The sequence below is a fragment of the Malaclemys terrapin genome, chromosome 19 (assembly GCF_027887155.1).
Source record: "Malaclemys terrapin pileata isolate rMalTer1 chromosome 19, rMalTer1.hap1, whole genome shotgun sequence".
NCBI lineage: Eukaryota > Metazoa > Chordata > Testudines > Emydidae > Malaclemys > Malaclemys terrapin.
The window spans coordinates 14,912,630-14,926,510 of record NC_071523.1 but is presented as its reverse complement, the minus strand read 5'-3'; the positions used below and the strand labels follow the sequence as shown (position 1 = coordinate 14,926,510).

Here is a 13,881-nt window from a genome sequence, read left to right as displayed (position 1 = left end):
AGAGTTAAGTAGCCCGCTAGCACAGAGGGTAGAAGAAGGCCCGGGAAGGAGGTGCTGGCTAGCAGAGCCAGAACCAAGAAGGATCTCTGGGTGGAGAGATCTCTTCTCTCTCCTCTCCTCAGCGAAGGGCTGAAGAGCAACTGGTACAGGTGATGTATGGATGAGTAAGGTGGTGGGAAGAGCCATGTAAGTAAACTCTATGGTGGGTGCTTAGCCATGGAAGGGCTCTGAACAGTCTGTGTAGACAGCGCAGACGATGGGAATGGGACATTGTTCTGCCACAGGGCTTGGTATGGAATAGTCTCCCTAGGGGGGAGAGCCCTATTACCAAACCAATTTGAAACTGGACTGAGAATGGGGCTGCGCAGGGCCAGGGTGGGTGGGGAAGATGGGCCTGAATAAAGGTCCTTTTCCTCTTTGTGTTTCCGGGATTCTATGAAACAAAGGGTTTGGTTTGACTTGAATGCTGGCCAGTCAGGTAGTGACTCTTCTAGTACCTGAGGGATTGGTGGACAAAGCAGGAGGGGTCTCTTTCAAGACAGTGGAGGGAGAGGAAGAGGAAAAGGAAAGAGGTGCTGCTGAAGGAAGGGGGGAAAGGAGAGAGAATCATAGAAGATTAGGGTTGGAAGAGACCTCAGGAAGTCATCTAGTCCAACCCCCTGCTCAAAGCAGGACCAACCCCAACTAAATCATCCTAGCCAGGGCTTTGTCAAGCCGGGCCTTAATAACCTCTAAGGATGGAGATTCTACCACCTCCCTAGGTAGAGATGCGAACTGAACTGACTTGGTCCTTGTCCTGCCTCTTGGGATGCTGAGTATAAATCAACGGGCTCAGAGTTCTCAGCAGAAATAGGCCCGAGCTGTGAAGATTTTACCCAAATCTGAACTTCCTCAACGCTCAGGAGTGCGAGGATCTGGGATTTGGCCCATTTTAGAGGCAGGGAGTCAGCTGTAAAATTTGGACTTGGATCTGAACTTCCCCAAAGTTTGGAGGATCTTAGGAGCGGAGCTGGGTTTTGGTCAGAGCTCACTGGCAGTCGGAGCAGTAATCGACTTTGTTAGATGTACCTCATGTCCTGCATCTCATGGACATGAAAGGGTTAACACAAACGGTGGGTGGTTTTTTTTTTTTTAAAAGCACAGGCACGAACGGAACTGAAAGGACAGGAAGCAGCTGTGGAGGCCTGTCTAGTGATGCTCTGAGGTGGTGTCACCAGCCTACAGAGCAGCAAACCGTACGTCTGACTCCTCCCCACTCTCGAAAAGCAGTAACCGGTGCTTGCTGCTGAGTTTCATAACACTTCCTGAATGAGTGATGTATGAGAAATGCTCCACTGAAGCTGAACTGAGCTTCAAGAGTTGCTGGGTGGGCCGAGGGTGCACACAGTCCCTTTATAATAACGTGATGACAGCGAAACTGAAGAACTCTGCAGCGTGCAGTAGCATCACTGCAGTCTGTGGAATCAGGCCTGCCCTGATTTGCATTAATTAGCCCAGTGGTATTCATCGGGGAAGATCAATCTTTACTCAGCCCTCACCACCAGCAGAACTGAGCTCAAGAATGAGAGTTTGGTTCCAGATCAAGGCTGGGGTGAAGGTTTGGAACTGACAGAGCAGAACTCTCATGAGCTGAAGCCATGTGAGCTAGTTGGTTTTTGCAAGATTTCTGCCATCTTGGGCCAAAATCTCCTGGGAAAAGGCTCTTCCAAATCAGAACCAGAAGGCAGGTTGCTTCTGGTTTAGGACCCAACCTTGGAGGGGGAGCTCCAAATCCAATAACCCTCAGTCTCTACATTCGAAGGGGCTCGGGGCCCCAGTTTTAGGTGTTTTGCCTACCTCTGTCCCCCAGTGTAACTGATTTGTGGCCATAAGCCATCAGGGATTTTCAAGCAATAAAACCATCAGCCACCAAAGAGACACATTCCTCCGTGATGGAACGCCATTGAGTTCTATGGAAACACACCGGAGAGGAATTTAGCCCAAGATATTTGATTTGGGCCAGGCCAGTTATCAGCAGAAAAAAACATCCTAGGTCCGGGGAAATGAATGTTTGCATTAGCCCTGTCCCTCACTGCAAGGCCCTTGCTAATCAGGGGGGCCATATGAGCCTTTCTTTATGTCCGCCAGCGGGACCGGTACCGTAGACCAGCTGCTGGTGTTTTAACTACAGTGGCTCAGAGCAGGCCCAGGCAAGAACGTGACTGCTGGCACCTCGTCCGCACTAGTGATTTAAGCACCGCTGGAGAGGCAGGCTGGCTCTGGAATAGTCAGGGAAGCTCATTCCACAACCTCGGATGTGTTTGATGGTTCTAAAGACAGACTGCTGCCTCGGTTCAGCTGGAGCTAGCCGAGCACTGGCTTTCCAGGTCTGTCTTCACCATGCTCAGAACAGCACGAGCGCTGCAAACAGTGGCTGGTTTGCGTGGGGTGGGGGAAGCCAAGGAAATCCCCTCCCTCTGCGTGGGCACCTTGTGCAGAGACTCTTTGCCGCCAGCGAGGGGAGGAGAACGCAAAGGGTGGGTCCTGTGCCCTCTTCTGACGACACGAGGGGCTTACCCGTGATTTACTGGGGATGTGCGGGGATTGGAGGGAGCCACGCATGGTGGTTGGGAAAGTGCAGGCCCCAGCAGATAGCGTCTGGTCATGGGATCACCTTATGCTCACACAGATCCGGGGGATGTACCCTGGGAGGGGAATTATTGAGTGCTGAGAGCCAGGGAAGGGAAGACTCACAAGCCCTGAATGACATGCTATGGTAGGATGAGACGATCAGGCACAACCTGGGACATTAGGTCTCCTTCGCCCTTCAGCCTCGCACCTCAGTTGGAACGATTCCTGCTCTGGCCAGGGCCGTGCGGGGCGGGGTGGGGCAGGTGTTTTTTACACGGTGATAGGAAGGCCTCACATCTGGGCGCCGGGGCCTGGCACACACACAGTCCCTAAGGCTACATCGACACTACCAGCTAGAGCTGTGACCCTACTGCTCGTGTACACGGACTCGCACTACTTCTCATCAAGCTCGTGTGAGTGCGAGTGGCAGGACAGCCGCCGTAGCACGCAGTAACGGCAGCGGCGGTACTGCTGAGCCATGCTGAGAACATACCCCTAGCTCATAGTGTAGATGTGGCCTAAATCAGATTAGGAACTGCTGCCTTTCCCATGATCCTCTGCAATGAGAGAGGTCACGGGTTGAATATAGGATTGGATTGCACGCTCTGCCACTGACTCCCTCTGTGACTCTGGGCCAGTCACTTTGACTCCTGGTGCCTTAGCTTCCCTCTCTATAAAATGGGGGCTTACTGCATGGGAAGCGCGTGTGGGGGGAAAGGGCCTTGTGCGGCTCTGTTCAGGTTGATACGATGCTATTTAAGTACGGTTATTAAATGCGTACAGGCAGGATTTTACAGAAAAGCCCACTCGTGTTTCAGTGCAAACAGGAATGCTGTTCAGGAGTCCTGCCTTCGAGCCGCTGTGGTTCCAAGCACAACGAAGGTGACTCACTTGGGACTAGTTTGTTGCATGGGGCCCTCCCGCTGACCCTTCTGCAGAGCAAAGAGGGGCTTGGAAAAGACCACACCTCTGAGTGGTCAGAGCTGGAGGACCTGTGCCTTGTTCCCTGCCATAGTGTGGTGTCCAGAAAAGAGGGTGGCTCCTTGTAGCTGGGGGAAAGGCAGCAGAACAAAGTGCAGCAGGATGGGGGGAGGAATGATTCATCCCAGGTGGAAATGGAATGTACCACTATAGAAAGTATTATGCCATTAACCATCTTTCTGCAGACCATGCAAGAGAGGGCTGGGAAATCTCACTAGCTTAACTGACAGAAGAACATAAAAACAGCCATACTGGGTCAGACCAAAGGTCCAACTAGCCCAGTATCCTGTCTTCCGACAGTGGCCAATGCCAGGTGCCCCAGAGGGAATGAACAGAACAGGGAATCATCAAGTGATCCATCTCGTCGCCCAACCCCAACTTCTGGCAAACAGAGGCTAGGGACACCAGACCTCTATACCAGTGGTTCTCAACCCGCAGCCCGTGGGCCTCTCGCGGCCCAAACAGCACATAGCTGCGGCCCATGTGAGAGCCTCAGGGCCATGCAGGTAGTATAAATATTGTGTCGATGTGGCCTGACTTAACACAGAGAGAGCTGCATATGCCGCCCACAACGGTAAATAGGTTGAGAACCACGGCTCTGTACGATCATGCTAATAGAATTGTGAATAATAGATCCCTGGAACATGAGTGCCTGGTGCATAAACAAGAACACGTGCGCATATATCTGCAATAATACATGATTAGGAGTGCACATTACATACATAATTGCACAGGACACACAATGGCATACATGGGTATAACTGAGTCTGCTCAGCTGCCATGAAAAGAAACACTCTGGAAGAGGGCATCACACGCTGTGGTTTCAGTCTCATTCCATGGATTTATAGGATGATGCTATTATTTAAAAAACAAAAATCAAAGTGCAATGGTCTTTCTAAATTGACAGCTGTGTGCAGGAGAAGGGCAGTGAACCATATTGATTAGGGGGGGGGTTACATTGGTGGTCAGTAGTCAGTGTATTGCATCATCTCTCTCTTTCTTTTAAAATAACAAAACAGCTTTTAAAAATCAGTGACTGTTTCCAAAAAATGCTTAGATACGTCACAGATATATAGAATGTTTGGGGTTTTTTTTTATGTTCCTTATAGGAAAGCATCATATACTCAACACACAGCAATCTCAGTCTAAGACCCGCGATGGGACACCTTTTTCTGATCATCTGGAGGCGGCTCGGCGCCCTGGGATACAGCCGCTGCTTTGCTGTCACTGGTCGATGGTGTTTCCTTGGCTGTGGGGTGGGTCAGGGGTTGGCAGAGCGGCTTAGAGTGGCCTCCCAAGCAAGGCGAGCTACCTGAGACCTTGGACTGGAGGTGCAGAGAGACCATCTGGGAGCTGATGAAGGCCAGGTCTTCTTTAGTGGGTGTGGGAGATTTAATCCCGAAGGTCTGCTGTAACCACACGCCATAAGCGGTCTCTTTTGAAGCAGCAGCTGTGGGAACGATAGTGCTGGCCGTGTCCTTTTCTGAGCCATCGTCTGTGCGGTGCTTTGCCAGGCTACCTTCCGCTGAGAATGTCAGAGGCCTAATAATGTACTGGTTGCACGTACTGCTCACCTGGCCGCTTCGGGCTGTGGGTTTGAAAGGATGGCAGGCGTAGATGCTGTGTATGTCAGTGACCTGCACCTGTGGCATAGTTAAGACAGTTCTCTGGGAAACCTTCTGAGGAGGGGAGATGGTGTTTTCCCCAGAGTCACTTGGTTTCTTTGGAGGCTTCTCTGCCGCTTTGGGAGAATGCCGAGCAAGGTGGCTGGTGCTTTCCGTCAATGACCTTTGGTTCCTAGAGATACCCAGGGCGTTCCTGGTCTTTGAGGATCTCGGTCCAGCTTCAGACGTACCCCCATTATGGAGCAGCACAAAATGGCTCTGTGTCCGCAAAGGTAAAATCCTCTGGCCTTTCAAGCTCTTGTTGAAAATCTCAAGAGCCAAATCTGTGACAGGAGACATAATCATGACATGGCTAAACACCTCTACGCACACACCAAACTCTACTGCACACTCTCACGTCTGCCATAAACCTCTTGTGCAACTCACAAGTCCCTCTGTGCCTCAGTTCCCCATTGGTAAAATGGGGACAATGGCATTGCCCTACCTTACAGGGCTGCTGTGAGGATAACTACATTAAATACTATGCTAATGGGGGCCATATAAATGCCCAAGTCGGATAGACTGTGCCTGCGTGTTGCTAATCCCTGTGCCAGCAAAAGAATGTGCATGGGAAAGCTGCACTTGCAGGAATGTCTGGGTACAATTTGAAGGGCAGTTTATAAAAACGCAGCCCACATATTTTACATAAAGTAAGAGAAAACATCTTCAGACACATGTTCTGCCCTGAATGAGCAGGTGGCTAAAAATAGCAACAATCCTAAACAGTCTTGGGTAGGATTTTCAAAAGCAACTAAGTGATGTTGGAGCACAAGTCCCACTGAAAGTCAATAGGACTAAGTCCCATAAGTGCTTTTGAGAGTCCCAGCCTTAGTGCACAAAGGGGCCCACGCCAGTTTTGCCAGCAGGTCTGTCCATTGATTGCAATGGGTATTAGACCCATCCAGAGTTCGAGATCCATGAAAACCCTTATGCAAACAGAACCTGACTTGACTCCTATTCTGTATAATGCCCAAAGCCATGTTGTTGTGCCTTTGCTGCAGGTGGGCATGTCTCATGGAGAGCATTGGGGAAACTGAGACATGGACTGCAGGGCTCTTTACTTACCCAGAGTCCCATTGACCACGGTGGGGATGATGTCTTGCAGCACTGCACAGTTGGTGTGCAACGCAGGGTTTGCGTTCATCTCCAGGAGCCAGACCTAAAAAGAGATGAGCATAGACAAGAGCCTGAAAGCTACATTTATTCCCCCCCAGTTTGCACCGATGCTGATTCATGAAAGTGAGAACAGGCGGCGCGAAATCAAGCCAACACATGCCAAAACATAAGCAAGGGGCTAATCACGTCTCCAGTCTGACTGTGACCTGACTAGCGCTGTGCAAAACTTTCATAAGGAGCCCTGCAGTCAGGTGACGTTCGCCAAGCTTGTGGTTTCATTAAAAAACAGACACTCGTGAGGTTTGCTGAAATTCGTGACTCTGTTGTTAAGAGGTAGCCATTTGCAGGGCTTAACAACACCAGCTTTATTGAGCCTACTAAGTTAGGAACAACGCTACATATTCTTTTGTGCTCTTTATATTAACTATCTACACATACATGTGTATATCTACCTATGTCTTTTTTATATAGTCCTTCCATAACATCTATCAAGTGAGTTTGGAATGAACCTGTGGCAAAGTTGTACAGGTAGTTAGGGGCGAAGCTTTGACAAGCCTGATTTCAAGTGAGCCTGAGATCAAGATTAAGCACCATGACGGCCTGGTTTCAAATGAACCCAGGGCCTTGATTCCAGGGCTTGAGTTCTGAGCAAGACTAGGGCCAAGTTTTGGTTTCAGCTGGAAACCATGAAACATTGACTTTGCATGTCTGAGTTAAATTCAGCTTGGTTTCCTTTGAATTGTCAGGCTCCTTCAAATCCGAGGGTGCAAGTGAGACACAGCAGTGATGAAACCAGAGCAAACGCTCACGTACAAAACAAAGCAACTGAGTCGTGCACGGTTCCATTAAAACCCCAACAAATTTAAAGCCCAGTGAGCTAAACCTCTCTATTCAGCCTCTGTGTCCAGCACAGGTTCTCCAACTCATGCTGAGAACTTGCTAGGAGATTCAGAGCATTCAGCCGTTTGCAGGGAGGCAGAAAAGGAGGTGTACACACATAATTGTCCTAAGACTGACTAGTGCTCTGATGTTGAAAGGCTGTGGAGAAAGAGGCCATCATTAGAAGCAGCCAGTGTGTCTTCCTCAACAAGCGTTCCTGCCTTCTCCCCTAGAAATAAATCACTTGAATTAGTAATTTTCCCTTCACCTCTCCCCCTCTTTTACTGAGAGGAAAAATAAAACTCTCAATTCTCCATTTGTTTAGAGAAATGAAAAGACACAAAAAGGGGCTTTGAAATGTGGATTGTCTCCTTCAGAAGAGTAGAAATGAAAGCAAAGGCAGCTCTCATTGAAATGGAAATGTTTTACCGGTACCACTAGAGGGCACCTAAGCTCCATTGATAACTTCTGGCAAATATCCTTTCCCCATCTTTGAAAACTTTGCTCAGCGCCCCCAATACAAGATCATAAGATTTTGTCCTGACAGATGAACCTGGGTTAGTGTCTTGTGTCCCTTTCATGCTTTCAAGTGAAACAGACAAACAGAAATAGCAAAGCTCTCCATGCTACCTCTCTTATATGGCCTCCATCAGTATAGGTCAGTGGTTCTCAACCCACACCCCGTGGGCTGTTTGTGGCCCAATCAGCACACAGCTGCGGCCCATGTGACATCCTCGGGGCCATCCAGGCAGTATATATATTGTGTGGATGCAGCCCACATAACACCTAGAGAGCTGCCTCTATGACCCACAATGGAAAATAAGTTGAGAACCACTGGTACCGCTTCTGAGTGTCTCATATGTTTTCAGTGTGTTGATCCTCACAACAACCCTGTGATGTAGGGACGTACTTTTATTCCTGTTTTGCAGATGGACAGAGAGACAAAGTGACTTGCCCAAGGTCAGACAGGAAACCAAACCTCTACCCAGGGGTGGATCCAGGCACCAGCGCAGCAAGCCGGTCGCTGTGAGGGCGGCAGGCAGGCAGCTTTCAGCTACGCGCCTGCAGGAGGCCCGCCAGTCCCGTGGCTTCGGCGGCAATTCGGCGGTGGGGATGCCGATGGCGTGGTACCGACGGACATCCCGCAGGCACGCCACCGAATCCGCGTGACCAGCGGACCGCCTGCAGGCGAGCCACCGAAAGCCGCCTGCCTGCCATGCTTAGGGCGGCAAAAAGCATAGAGCCGCCCCTGCCTCTCCAGATCAGTGAATTGAACCCTGGGTTCCTGTGTCCATAACCGCTGGACCATCCCTCCTCTCCTGGCTTTCTAACCTATGAAAGGGAACTGGTAAACTGCAAGTTCCTCAAGGCTGGGCACATGCCTTCTTTCATTCTTTAAATAGCACTGCATTCAGTCAGCATTTGACAAATGACCTTTTATTATCAACTACTTAATTTCTTTTTTTCTATTCTGTTTGGTTCTTATACAGCTCTCATTGTTGAAGCATCTGAGCACCTGTGGCTAGAATCTATCCCATGGTACTTTGCAGCTAATGGCTACCAATGGACCTGATTTTGTGTTCCTTTTGCACCCACCACTCCTACTGCCTCAGGCAGGGCCGGCTCCAGGGTTTTTGCCACCCCAAGCGGCGGAAAAAAAAAAAAAAAAAGTCGCAATCGGCGGCAGCTCCACCACACCGCTTTCTTCTTCGGCGGCAATTCGGCGGCAGGTCCTTCCCTCCGAGAGGGACAGAGACCCTCCGCCGAATTGCCACCGAAGAGCCCGACGTGCCGCCCCTTCCCCTTGCTCAGCTGGTGCCTGGAGCCGGCCCTGGCTTCAGGGGTCTGAGCATTGGGGCTCAGAAGAAATGCATGTTTGGGTGAGAGTTTGATTCTTTTTCCCAAGAATTTTGACCTCGAGAAGTGACGTCCTATAAACGGGGTGGTCCTTTGTGCGCTGCTTAATTGTAGCAGCTGGCCAAGTGGAAAGTAAAGATTTCTTTGGGGTCTCTGAAAATAATAGGGGAGAGTGGTGGTGTCTTACGTAGCAGCCCATCTCCCAGGGGACTCTAATATTCAAGACCACATAGAATTTATTGCTGGGTCTGTAATAATGGCTGCATTCATTACACCTCATCACAACAAATGATATAAATGGGGTTGTTCTCACTCACACCCGGTGTCACACTCTATTGACTCCAATGGAATTACTCCTGCTTTACACCAGCGCCAGTGAGATCCAAACCAGGCCTCAGTTCTTTGTCCCATTGCTTTAAGTCCTTTGAGATGCACAGAACTGGAGTGAAAGCGGCATTATCCCCTTTTGTTTTGTTCCAAAGGTGCCTTATCTTAGCTTGTTCACAGAAAAAAACAGGTGGGACCTGAGTGCCTGACCAGAATCCATGAGCTTCTGCATCTCTCTGAAACTGATTTTCTTTGTGGCTCTGGACAACACATTTAGGGCCAGTTTTTCAAAGGGACTTAGGTACCTAAAGATGTAAATAGGTTCCTAGTGGGGTTTTCAAATGCCCCTAAGCAAATTAGGTGCCTAATTCCCATTTAGGGTCACCAGATGTCCCGTTTTTATAGGGACAGTCCCGTTTTTTTGGGGACTTTTTTCTTATATAGGCATCTGTTACCCCCCACCTCCTGTTCCGTTTTTCACAGTTGCTATCTGGTCACCCTATTCCCATTGAAATCTATGTGAGCTGGCGCTAGGTGCTCTTGAGAATCCCATTAGACTCCTAGCTGCATTTTCAGGGGCCTACACACCCTTGGCCTCTCTGGGACAGATTTTCAAAAAAGCTCAGCTTGCATTTAGCCACCTAAATAAGGGTCAGATGTTCAGACGTACTCGGCCCCCAACAGCCCCCATTGGGGCACCTCCGGTGACATTTTCAAAAGGGCCTAGCACCCACTGTGCTCAACTTGTTTGAAAACCGGAGTATTTATTTTGGTGCCTGGATGGGTGCTGGTGGGGGGTTGTTTGTTTAACTTTCTGACTTCTGTGTCTGTTTCCTTATGTACAAAATAGGAATATTGCAACTTACCTGCCTAGGAAGGGTGTTGTGCAGATTCACTAGTTAATGTTGGTACAGTGCCTGGAAGCTCTAAAGAGCTGTTTAATACAATGAACGATTTAATACTATGAACTGCAGAAGAGGCAAAATCCCAACACCAAACAAAGGTCATGCTTAAAAATAAAAAAATTAAATTACCTTTTTTACTCTCTGGACATAAAAAAGGGAATCTGTGCTTCCACACTGTTTTCCTCCAGTCCTGTTCTCTAGTCTCTGCAGGGCATACCCGTTTCGGCGAGGCCATTTACTCTCCCTAGGGCAGTTTAGTTTTCCCGTGGCACGTATAACTCCTGCCATGTTATGTCTTTTAGCCAGCGACTTTGTCAACAAAAGGCAGCCCTTATAAAAGCTACAATGGCTAGTGGTTATTCTGCTGCTCTTGCCCCTTCCCCCCCCCCCCCCGAGCTTGTTATGTGTTATCTCTTGTGTTGCCTTTGAAACTAGTTGTGGAGTAAATATGGTTCCATCAATGCATACACTTTGGGGGGGGTGGTGCATGTGCTTATACACACAAACAGTGATCTGTGTGGGTTACCTTGGAGCGTACGTTCTTGCCAGGAAAGTAACATTTAAAAGATTTAGCCTCCATAACTAATTAAGAAGATACTGGCTACAGCTGCAACCTCAGATACAAACTCCTTCACCCCTTTGGGGGGCTGGGGGGGGGTGCAGAGATTTGTGCTTCTTTGTGCTTATTTTGCATGTGAATCCCCAGCTCAGAAGCGGCTTTGCAGGGCTGGTGCGGAGTGTGGTCCCGAGCCCAGAGCTCTGTGGGGCCCACGTTTGTACAGCACCTAGCCACAATGGGGTCCTGATCCAGAATCACTGCACTGCAGCCAATTAATAATAATTCTAAAGAGGCCTGGTCTCAGGTTACAGTGTGGATGAGGCTGAAATCCTGAGCGCACTGGAGTAGTGAGACGGGCTTTCAGTCTCTGTTGAACTCCCCGCAAGGGAACCAATTAGCGCTGCCAAAGGTCACAAAGTTAGCTGGCAGATTCTCCCCCACACCCAAAGCAGGGTTTATCCTGAGCTCCTGAAATTGGCCTGGAACCATCTGTCTCTCTGTCGCACCACGCCAGGGCCCCAACAATCTCAGGAGCCAGTGGGCAGCAGTGCCATTGAAATGAATGGAATTGCACCTGTTCACAGCATGGGTGACTTTGGCCCTTTATCCCCAACGGGTTTGGCTTTCACAAATTGGCAGGCAAAGCTGGAGTCTGCTCTTCCGTGGCTGGATGGCTGAATCCATTTATTGCTACTAAAAGAGCCACACGCCTGTCTCCCTGAGGAGAGCGACCCTTCTGCCTGGTTGATGCAATCCTTCCTGTCAGCTGCTTCCCTGACTGGAGACCATTTAAATGAACTCACCCTAAGCCCTGGGTCTTGTGCCCTGGGTCTTGGCAAAACTATTTGAGGAGACAGAACAGCTATGCCAAACAAGCGCTCCCCCCCCCATGCTCTCCTCCTTGCAGCTGAGACAAGAGTGGTCGGCGCTGCAGAGGGGTTGTGGGTCCTTTTCACGGGCCTTGTTTGCATGCACGCTGCAACCAATGTGCTGCAGTCCATGCTGTGGGACAGAAATGCCTTTCAAAGACTGCACCAGGCAAACACGGGACCCTGGAGCCCTCCTGGGGAGTGATTCAGGGGTGTCTAGACATTTGGAACAAGGAGGAAGGAAGGGCGTGGATGGGAGAAAGGGCTAATTTGAGCTTTCTACCGGCACTTTCCCTCCCGTCAATTCACTCCTTTAACTGTGTGTATATGAGTTTGGTGCTGGATGCACAGCTCTGGGGGAGATCACCCGTACCTATAGCACAGCTCCAGCACAAGCATTGTTGATGCAAGCTTCCCCAGTCCCACTTACGTTCCTCATTCTGGAGGGAGTTCCAGGTGTGAGAGAAGAGCTCCATCCATGTGACCCAGTTAGCCCTCGGTTTCCCAGCTTAGACTGATAACCAAGGGGACATGCCACACTGCCCTAAAGACACCCCCACCCCTCAAGGTTTGTATCATCTAGGCCACTGGAAATCCATCAGATGGCAACGTCTTTCAATCCCTTTCATCCTGGACCGGAGCTGAAGATGTAACGGAACTCAAAAGTGATGCCTGCCACTATAAAGCCCTTCAGCCATCCAGCCTGTCCCTCCACCCTGTTTTACAGCCCCGCCCTTCCACGTGGGCCGTTGGGGAATGAGAAACATGAACATCACAGCCGCGCCCCTTTAGAAGGGGAGCCCTGCTCTGGTGCAGAACACAGCACATTCATGCATCTCATTTCCTCTGATGTGAATCAGACTCCACTGAAGTCACTGGTGTATGGTGAAGAGGAGAACCAGGCCCATTGTGTGTTATGGGTGCAGATCCCTACACAACAAAAAGCCCAGCCAGGAACTACACAATCACCCCAGCAACCATGGTATTCATACAGACGTAAACACTGGGTTAAAGGCGCTGGGCCTGAGTCTCCTCTCTCTTCTACCAGTTCTACCCTGAGGTATCTCCACTGACTTCAGTGAAGTTTTTTCTAATTTACAGTGGTGTACGTGAACAGAGAATCAGGTTCACTGTCTCCCTACAGGACAAGAGAACAGGGAAGAGCCTGCGATAAACAAATACAGACATAAATTCCTGCTTTACTCCCTTTACCCACTTTAACAGACTTCCAAATCCGTTCATCACTGCTGGGTCTCCTGTTTCTCAGCACTGAAATTCCCCCCCCCCCACACACACGGTTATAGATCAAACCATTCTAAAGTAACCGATCTGTTTATCTGTCCATATACAAAATACATAGAGACGTAATAGTCTCCAGGGGCCATGTTTGCACTGAAGCGGAGCTAACGCTTTTAATTAACCACAGAGGGATTGCCAGACTAGAGTGATATTGGATCTCCCTTTCTATTTCAGGTTTACACAGCCAGGGCTTTGCATGCCAACATTGCAAAAAGACAATTGCCACCGAAATTTGAGACGTGCCAGTTTCTATGTCTTTGCCATTAACTCTCTCTTGCCATTGATTTCCTGCACAAAGGACACTATTGTGTGGGCACCGTGCCCTGTGCTGCATACATGACTGCCATTCTGTAGTAGGGTTTGCTGGAATATGTTTGAGTTAGCGTCTGTGTTAGCAACAGGTCTACAAAAGCAAAGTGAACCAGATGGCTTTCTGTTGTATTCAGGCCAGGTGGTTCTATAGGACTTTGATGCTTTGAGGCAACGTGATGGTTATAGCCAGTCCCTTCCCCATTCTTCTCTTTCTTTCTCTGTTTGTACGTCCCAATTTACCACTTTATTCTGTGATTCTATCAGTTCTCCCCAGCTAAGTATTGTTGGGATGGATCAGTACGTGGATGGCAAACCTACGAGGAACATCTAGAAAGTTCTGCTGGTGACTGGCGGATCAGTAAACGATCCAGTGCCCCAGCATAGCCTTGAAAGGGTCTCTGTGCTGTTGGAGTTTCGATGCTAGATACTCAGCTGGTGTAAATCAGGATCGCTCCTTCGAAGTCAAGGCAGATGCATTGATTGATACAAGCTGAGTATCCGGC

The 13,881-nt window shown here is 49.4% G+C and overlaps 1 protein-coding gene across 1 annotated transcript in view; it reads right to left on the bottom strand.

Moving 5' to 3' along the window:
- Window positions 1-4,271: 4,271 nt before the first annotated feature.
- Window positions 4,272-13,881, bottom strand: part of TTLL10 (tubulin tyrosine ligase like 10) — a 197,374-nt gene continuing 187,764 nt past the window's right edge. Inside the window, exons 14-15 of the mRNA XM_054009101.1 lie at window positions 6,321-6,414; window positions 4,272-5,539 (exon numbers count right to left, since the gene is read on the bottom strand). Coding sequence (XP_053865076.1) covers window positions 4,737-5,539; window positions 6,321-6,414 — 897 coding nt within the window. The 3' untranslated portion in view covers window positions 4,272-4,736. The remainder of the gene's footprint in view (window positions 5,540-6,320; window positions 6,415-13,881) is intronic.